This window comes from Rhagoletis zephyria, unplaced genomic scaffold (assembly GCF_001687245.7).
Source record: "Rhagoletis zephyria isolate East Lansing unplaced genomic scaffold, Rhagoletis_zephyria_1.1 Rzeph_scaffold_00016, whole genome shotgun sequence".
Classification (NCBI taxonomy): domain Eukaryota; kingdom Metazoa; phylum Arthropoda; class Insecta; order Diptera; family Tephritidae; genus Rhagoletis; species Rhagoletis zephyria.
Genome location: NW_016157100.1, coordinates 375,152 through 384,796, shown reverse-complemented (window position 1 = coordinate 384,796; position 9,645 = coordinate 375,152). Strand labels below are relative to the sequence as shown.

The 9,645-nt window shown below is 33.9% G+C and overlaps 1 protein-coding gene across 1 annotated transcript; it reads right to left on the bottom strand.

Annotated features, from left to right (window-relative positions):
• Positions 1-370: 370 nt before the first annotated feature.
• Positions 371-3,916, bottom strand: LOC108360445 (uncharacterized). Its single transcript, XM_017612724.1, has 4 exons — positions 3,570-3,916; positions 1,674-1,824; positions 1,320-1,598; positions 371-856 (listed from the first exon to the last, which is right to left on the bottom strand). Exons 1-4 carry the CDS (start codon positions 3,896-3,898, stop codon positions 371-373), a joined length of 1,245 nt encoding a protein of 414 aa, XP_017468213.1. The 5' UTR covers positions 3,899-3,916.
• Positions 3,917-9,645: the final 5,729 nt, after the last annotated feature.

Below are 9,645 nucleotides of genomic sequence, written 5' to 3'. Positions count from 1 at the left end.
TTTTCGTATTTAGTAGGAATGTAGAGTAAAAAGCGCTAATAGCGTTAACCTGAATATCCAACGAGTAAATAAGAGAATACTATTCTATATAAGATCTATGAATCCGCTCTATTGGCTGCCGAAGAAGCTGGAGTGAGGAACTGCGGGCGCTTTATAACGGCATTGACTTAGTCCAAATCATATACCTAAACTCAAAGAATGCAAAAAGGTGCTTCAACTTGGCACTCAAAAATTGCAGAAGCAATTGAAGAAGAGCAAATAAAAAATACAAGGAACAAGAAAAAGATTTAATTAAAGCTGAAATAAAGATTTCATCCAAATAACTTAACTTCGTACATATGTATATGTAAACAAACAGTTTTTTTTTTAATCATTTTAAGGGTGCATCCAATTCGAAATCACTCACGCTCTGCGGTTTTTTCTCCCAATTTGTTTTGTAATCCCATACACGAATTTCATTAAAACGGTACAATCCATACTTGAGCATATCTTCAACGCGTGCACTTTTAAATAAAAACTTATACTCTTGTTCAAGGGAAATTGGCATAACTCCCTCAGTTTTCATTTCGTCCAGCATATAGCATTTCGGAAGATCGTTTTTCTCACTACAAAATGGCATTTCACAAAGTAAACCATAAAAACCGATAAGTTCAAATTTGTGCACGTCATCCAAAATTGTTTGCCAACTGGGAATGGAGTTTTCGTTTAAAGATTTCAATGTTCCGGAGAAATGTTCATAGTAGCAATGAAGAAGTTTATAACGTTCCCGAGTCAGAGCATCGAAGTTCAAACAGGTATTGAGGAATAAATTTAAATCGTAGCCACAACTGCCAACGAAGCAATTACTGAAGTTACTCTGCCAAAATAAAAATATAAAATTAAAATTTGCATCAATGCCCATATACATATGTATGTACGCATCAGGGTGGTTCAAAAAAAAAGAAGAATTCTTGAAAATCAATCGAACGGAAAACTATGATTCACTTCAGAAAACTCCCGATACTAATAACCGTTTGTTTATTTACCCCAAAAAAAAAGGTAACATAAGCAATTGGGTATTGTTATTGGAAGTCTCCTGCAGAAAAGCCGAGTTTTACTATCGAAAAATATTTATTTCAAGAATTCTATCCCATTTCTACGAAAAATTGTTTTTTTTTATCTCAAAATAAAAAACACGGGGCTGTAAATTTTTTCAGTATAGAAAAGTCCTAGAGGGTGAGACATTACAATTCTCACTTTACTCTTTCACATGCATTTTTGGACCACCTTAGTGTAGATACATACATGTACATATAAGTGCATATATTAAAATTACATACAAACACAACATCTTCAACATCATTTCCAGTGTATTGGAAATGCATATTTTTCATGTATGGTTTACCAAGTGCGATAACTTTCAACGTTTGCCCATTTTTATCCAACAGATGAGTTAAACGTTTGCGAAATGTTTCCACACAGCTGCGCATTTTTGTAGCGATTTCTTTAAATTCGGGCCAGTATGCTTCTATAGTTTTAATGGCAGCATTCATGCGGGTTTCCACCTCATCATTAGCCAATAGGGGCGAAGTCTCATATATAACATCATCTACGGGAAGCTTTAACAGAAAGAGTGATTGAACGTACATATGTATATACATAAATACAAAATATAGTATGTCTCACTGTCTAACCTTTTTTAAATACACCAATGAAGTAGCATGAAATTGGGCTAATTTTCGCAAAACTATTTTTGCATTATTAAATGCCAGACTGCCATTGTTAATGCGTCCAGTACTTGATATGCATTCCAAAAAGATGAAATTCTCTTCCAAGTATAAGGTTCTGAAAGAACACATGATTTGGTAACATATTATATAATTGGGTTAAGATTTTTTTCTAAGTGTATACACCGAGAAAATAGTTTGGTTTCGAAAACTGACAGTTAGTTGCCAAATATTGGTTATTATATATGTATATTAAAGTTTGTGATATTCATTTAAGTTGCAGCAAATCGTTAATTTAGATCGGTGATTCCCAAAGTGGGCTCGACGGGGATCTACGTCAGCGTGAAAAATATGGACGTTCAAGAGTTGTAAGTGGGGGTCCACGAAAATTTGCCTGGCTTTGATAGTACAGAATAAAAATGTTGGCTTGGCCTTTCCTACCAATGTAGGCAGATAATACACTACTTAAAAAAATTAACGGAGAAAATAAAATCCAAAATTTTCGGTGATTTTTAACAGGCTGTAGCATTTTGAAGCTTTAACGTTCTAATTTTCACATTTCTTGTCTAAATTTATGTTTAGTTTCATTTTTTTAAACCCCCATTAATTTTTTTGAGTAGTGTGAGAAATGAGAAATTGCGGGAAGCGGGGAATCCAGCCTTTTGAGAAATTTTTTGTCGGATTTCGGCACCTGAAATGCAAAAAGACGTAACAAACATCGTCGCTGAAATACAAAAATTCGCAACTAATAAAAAATTCAAATTAAGTATTTGATTGATAGATGGATTTCATCGAATTACAACTCCCCAATCAATTTTTGAAAAAAATATATATATATTAGTTACGACTTTTTCCATTTCAGTTACGATGTTGTTACGTCTTTTTAACCGACTTCAAAAAAGGAGAAGGTTATCAATTCGTCAGAATATATACATTTTTTTATGTATCTTACCGCATAACTTTGGACCACCGATTTCGATAATTCTTTTTCCATCGGAAAGGTAGCGTCTCACAGGTGGTCCCGTACTAATTTGGTTTAGATCCGATCATTGGAACGGTATTCCTAAATTTTTATATGAGAATTGAAGTCGGTTGTGTTTTTTGCTTAAAAATTACTTGTTTAAGCAATTTTCTACAGTGGAAAATTTCTCACTGTTCAGATTTATAATTTACGAAAATGTTCTAAGTATGTAATTCCATTTTTAATAAAAATAAATATTAATGGCCGTATTCATAATAGCTAAAATAGATGTAAAGAGCTTTATAAAGTGATATTTTGATAAAGATTTTCGATTTATAAAGCTTTAAAAGTCTCCTCTATTTTTGATGAATTTGAGTTTAAGAATTTTTAGATTCTGGCATGGAAATAAACTAAATACATATATAGGTGACAACCCGGTCTATCCGATTATAAATATCCGGTTTAAGAAAAATCAAGATTTCAAAAAACCGCTCAAAAATATTCAAACAAATACTGGTTGAAACCGGTCCGAAAAACAACCGAGTCAATCACCCTAATATGTCGACGGCTGAGTGGAAGATCGACTTATCAAAGCAGACGGTTCGAAAACGCCCTATCGCAGAAAACTTTCCAAGAACGCTCTATTTTAAAATTTGGTTGAAGAACGGCCTTTCTCAGATTTTGGTTCAAAAATGCCCTATCACAACTGAAATATGTTGAAAAATGTGTAGATAAGGCGTTTTTGAACCGAATTGTGAAATAGGGCGTTCTTCAACCAAATTCTGAAATAAAGCGTTATTGGAAAGTTTTCTGAGATACGATGTTTTCGAACTGGCTGCCGAGATAAGTCGATCTTCCACTCAGCCGCCGATATATAAATACGCGCATAAATATGTACTCACTTTGTGTTAAATTTCGTCACATGGTCTTTCCAAATAATGTTGTGCGCCTTCAATATTCGATTCATTTCTGGCAACACCACAAAATACATCGAAGTCTCATTGGAATTACTCGCGTGGAAAGTTTTATCTTTTACAACTGCCGCGAAGCCACTTTCTTCCTTTGAAGGAAGTTGACTTACTTGTCCGAGCTTGTATCTCACATCAATTTTTATGATATCGTCCTCTAAAGAATGCAAGATAGTATATCTAAATTTAACACAATTGGTACCGTCCTTTCCTAGTTTGGATATCAAGCATCGTCCACTAGCATCACTAAGCTGATTTGACATTTTCAATATTCTAATAAGTAACTACTAAAATTGTACGAAAGTTTAAATAGCACAGAATAGTCTTTTAGAACGAATTGAACTTCGAAAATGTGTATTGAGTACAAAAAATTATTAAGAAAATAATGAGTCGACTTCAAAAAACTACAACCCACAGCATGATAAAAACATAACAAGGTAAAACCATTGAGAGGCAGTCTGACGTTTGCCAACAATATAATTTTAAAATCAAAACTCAAACTCACACACACATTCTCATTTTCAATCTCAAACAACAACAATTGTGAACAATTTAATTTTTTTATTTTAAATTTTATATGATTTTAAAATGTTGGCAAACGTCAGAAAAAAATCATGGCCGACGAAATGAGAGAATGAATTTACCTTGTAATGTTTTTATCATGACCCACAGTATACAGTAAACCAGCCATTGACAATATGCTTATTTGAAAATTAATACATGAAATATTGTGAATGTATAGGATTTTTTTGTCATTAACTCATAGGCAACGACTGATGTAAGAGTACCCACAAATGTTTGTTGATATATTTGAAATGTAAATTTGAACAGCAAAATTCGTAAAAAAATAATAAAACAAAAATATTTTAATTACTACGTGGGAGGTGTTCGCGGTTATTGGCAGATTTCGCCAAAATTTAACACTAACCTAAATTATACCAAAGGCAACTTCGACACCGACTTTCGTTAAAATATCGAAATTTTGTTCAAGTTAGCGTGTTTACAAACAGAGAGGCCTGGACCAATTCATCTCGTCATTCTGAATATTTTGATATATATGTATGTATGCATAAGTGTATATATGTACATACATTTTATACGGTTAACAAACGCGCTTGCTTATCTGCATAAACCGTCTTTACTTGCATTAATTCATGCATTATCCTCTTTCAAATGTGAATAAGCGGCTGAAGAAATACATACAAATTTTGTACATTCCAAAATAAGCTAACCCACTGGGAAAATAGGTAAGCACCTTACGAGTTAAGCCATGTTTTCTTTCAGTTTTTAGTACCAAAATTGTCATCATGGCCAATGTCATCTACTAGTAAAGCACAAAATGAACACCTCCGACGACGCATTACGTTGTCAGTTGCAAAGTAACGTGCAGCCGAAGTTATCTCCAATTGCCGAACTACTCCGAGCGACTTCTCTGCATTACACGTAACTTACTTTGTAAAGCGGCTCAGAAGTATGTCTGATACCAAGTGTACATTCTAAACTCCTACTTACATAAGGCGGCCATGCCTTTGTAAAAGTAAGGGACGTTCGGCAGGGAAATGGTAATGACTGCCAGGTGAAGAGTAAGTTGCTAATAAGGTATTATTACGTGCTCCTAATTCCCACTGGGAAGTAATGCTTGTTTTAGCGCCTAATCGATGGGACCATTTTACAAAGTCAGCCCACCATTATTCACTCAAAGTTGTGTTCGGAACATGGTTTGACTTATGTAGGAACTACATCCGGTCATAATCGCTTACGCTTGATTTGCTTGGAATTTGGTTTTTCTCGTTATTTTATTTTATGTGATTTGAAAATATTTTTCACTATAAGAAAATATTAAATTTGGATTTCATTTGGGTTAACGAAAACGACAACTGTGAAAAAATATCAACCAATACATTCAAACAAAATGTCAAATAAGCATATTTACATTTTTTGTTTTGGCTATCTGGATTACTGTATACTGTGCTACAACCCAAGTGAACCATGATAAAAATATTTATAAGGCATGGTGAAATAATAACAAGGTGTTGTCAGTAGCGACGTGTTTGTTGTAATTTTGACAAGATCGGCATGCTTATTTTCAGTGCTGCCGATCTTAATTTTTATAATGCTATTAGTTGGGAAATTGTATTTAAAATACTCCATTTTAGTATTTCATTTATCGTGATTTTTAAAGAACTTGGTGTTTTCAGAACGATATTAATAATTAAAATTGCTGGATTTGTATAATTTTTGTCCTCAAAATATAAAATATAAAAGATATCGTAGTTATCAATGGAAAAAGACGTACACAAAAATCGTATGGAAAGTCGATTTTTTTATATTAAATATCTTTTGCTGCATTGTCATAATCTCGAGCCAAATGGACTACTGATACACTAGAATAGAGTGGCAGCATGGTTAAATTACGACTTCGCTTATATTATCGATATTTATGTGTTTTAATCTATATGTCAGCCGCTGTGGCGTAGTGGCAAGCAGTGCGCGCTCCACTCCGCAGCACCTGGGTTCAAACCCTGGTCAAAGCAACATCGCAAAAAATATAGAAAAAAGGTTTTTTCTTAACAGCGGTCGTCCCTCGGCAGGAATGGCAAACCTCCGAGTGTATTCTGCCATGAAAAACAGCTTCTCATAAAAATGCAATCGCCGTTCGGAGTCGGCGTAAAACTGTAGGTCCCTCCGCTTTGTGTGACAACATCAAGGCGCACGCCACAAGTCGGAGGAGAAGCTCGGCCAAACGCTAACATATATGTAAGCGCCAATCTATTATTATTATTACTAATCTATTTAAAAAATCATTTACAGTTTTATAGGAAATTGCCTTATTTTACGGCCTGTACTTTTTTATAAGTTACAATATATGTGCAACCTGTGTGGAGCATACGATACAAACATATATTCAGGCTTATAGGCCTGTAATTAAACATTTTTCTACATTTAATTTGAAATAGTACGCATGAACGGATTAAAAGTAGTAAATAATTAGTACTTTTTCTACTACTTTAAAATGCGTGACCGGAATAGACCTGCCGAAAAAGTGAGATTAAGTTACTGACAACACCTTGTTATTATTACACCATGTTTATAAGGTACAATCCATGATAAAAACATAGCAAGGTAGAACCGTTCTCTCAATTTGTCGGCCATGATTTTTTTTTTGAAGTTTGCCAACATTTTAAAATCATATAAAAGTGAAAATAAAAAATTGAAATTGTTCGAAATTGTTGTTGCTTGAGATTGAAAATGAAATTGTGTGGGTGAGTTTGTGAGTAAATTTAAAAATTAAATTGTTTGGAAACGTCAAGAATTTTAAAAGTGACTGTCAGCGGTTCTACCTTACTATATTTTTATCATGGTACAATCCAAGGCGAATTAATATAAGGTGATAGCAGGAGCACAAAAACAAAAATTTACATGTATTTTGTTTTTGCTTTGACGGCATAAACTGTCAAAATCTGTAAGAGTGTGTGTAGAAATTCAAACAAAATTTTTCAATTTGATATCAGAAGCCGTGCGGCGAAACACATACACAAAATCAGCTGAGCTAGTAACACCACCTTATATAAATTCGCCTTGGTACAATCGCTCAGAGCCAGCTTTGGGAATTTTGACGTTTGCTAGCATTTTTGAAAATTTCTCTCGACGTCATTTCATTAGTTTGTTTTTATTTTCTTTCAAACCAAAGAAATATATTGCTGTCGAAACATTGAAATTTGAATGTACATAATTACAGGGTGTCCGGTGGCAGAATTAGGAATTAAAAGCTAAATTAAAAAAGAATTACTAATGATAAAAGTTTATTTCAATAACTATTACATAGAAAACAAGTGCGGATTTTGTTTTTTAAAAATTATTCCTCTAAAAACGTTGACCGTTACGTCGGATACACTCTTCAAATCTGGCCTCCGTACTCCGAGCCACTCGCTGGAGAAGTGATGTTGGGATACCATTAACCTCACGAACCATATTTTTTAGTGCTGAGATGGTCGCCGGGTTTTTTCGTAGACTTTACTTTTGAGGTATACCCACCGAAAAAATCCATAGGGGTAAGATCGTCGAAGGGGTCGTCGTAGGGGAAAACGTAGCAGTCACTAATCATTGACCTTGAAATACGCTTCGATTGCGAACGCATGTTGTTTACCCGTCCACTGAGACATCGTTATTAAATAACCCGCACGAATGACGAAGCTGACGCTGTCCCCACCCCGCCGATACGCTCATCGGTTAGGGAGAAACTGTACATCTAAAACCCAATTCTGCAACCGGACACCCTTTACATATGTATGTACATATGTATTTATGTATGTACATATGTAAATAAATAAATGTTAGCAATAGTGCAATGAATTTCTGCCCACATGCTGAGGCGCAGATTTTGGCATACATTTAAACAAATTTAACCTTGAAGTCACTGCACTTTTGCTAAGAACTATCTTGGGTCAAGTGGTGTTCCAAAAATTAGCCTAGTGCACATAGGCACTTGGGAAAACCCGCTGCCGTAACACCACCAACCTCGATCAAGTTTTGCGTACACACGGTAATTGCGGGAACTTGAAAGAACTTTATACTGCTTTGCTTGCAGGTAAAAACGGTATTAGCGCAGCCGCTAAAGCATCATCTCATTTTCCTTCTATAAAACTTTAAGTTCTTCTCACATTTAAATAAATAAATTTTCAAATTATAAATTTTCATTTGTTTATTTTGAATTTATTAGACATTTGAATTATTTCGAGAGAGTAAACTCAAAATGCTAGCAAACGTCAAAAAAACCCAATGGCGGACGAATTGAGCGAGCGGTTTTACCTTTAAATATTTGTATCATGAAGTGAACTAAAAATAAAATTAAATAAATAAAAAAATAAAATGTAACTCAAGTGGTTGCGGTCTACTACCGATTTTTACTGTGCCTAAATTTCGATAACGACTTGAAGTTTCTACGGGTTTCTCCATGATACAAATATTTAAAGGTAACAGGCTAACCTAATATTCACGCACGCCGCCAATTTATTGTCAAAAATTTCTCATGCACACGCAACTTGTATGAGATCAACCGAAATTGAACGGCGTGCGTATGAAGCTAACTCAATTTCCAATTTTTGTTCTGCGTGACATTTTGATTTGACGTTTCGCTCAATGAAATCAAATGCAAACGCATGCAAGTCAATTTCGGGTGAAGCAAAAAAACAAATTCGACGGCATGCGAACCAAAACGCAAGCCGCGAATATTAGGTTAGCCTGTAAAACCATGATACAAAAAAGAAGGTAGTTTCAATAAACAACCTTTTGATTAAAAAGCAGATTTTTGACAATTGCTCAATTGTGAAAAATTCGAAGCGGCGTTACCCAATTGTAAGTTTTTTGGTGTGGGAGATTTTATATCCTAAATTTGGGATTATACAGAAAATAGTTGTATTAATATATACCTTTTAAAAATAATCAATCTCTTATCTTAAAAACGTTTAAATTTTACATTAAATTCGATAAAAACTTGTCAAATCTTTATTTAAGTATTAATGCAATTTTAGTGAACATATTTTAAAATTTTTTTAGTGTCCTCATGTCATCTCATTATTTCACAATGTAGTTTTATATATCGGATATGATGATTCTGATGTAATTCAGACACTGAAACTACACATTTCGAGCAAGAGCAACAGCAATTTTTCCAGCAACACATATTCTTTCCACATTAAATTTTGACACACCCAAATGAAGTATGAAATAAATAGAAAAAAATAAATTTTAAATGAAACTGATTTGTGTAATCCAGGGGCGTCTTTAGTAAATGTTTGGAGACTGTTTTAATATATCCAATCTTATTATATGTTTTTTAGCTTTACTACATTCTGAGAAGTTGAGAGAATGAAGTCTAATATTCTTTTTTGGTCAACTATGATGTTTGATTTCATTTTTTGCAATCATTAGTTCCTTTCGTTTGAGGAGTCACAATGTCCATACCGGCTGTACCGATTTTTTTGAAATTTCGGACACAAATTTTACAAGA

Coding starts and splice junctions, on each gene's coding strand:
- LOC108360445 (XM_017612724.1), bottom strand. CDS start 3,898: ATGTCAAATCAGCTTAGTGATGCTAGTGGACGATGCTTGATATCCAAA. Junction 1,825..3,569: donor GTGACGAAATTTAACACAAA/GTGAGTACATAT, acceptor GTGTTCTTTCAG/AACCTTATACTTGGAAGAGA. Junction 1,599..1,673: donor CATTGGTGTATTTAAAAAAG/GTTAGACAGTGA, acceptor TTTCTGTTAAAG/CTTCCCGTAGATGATGTTAT.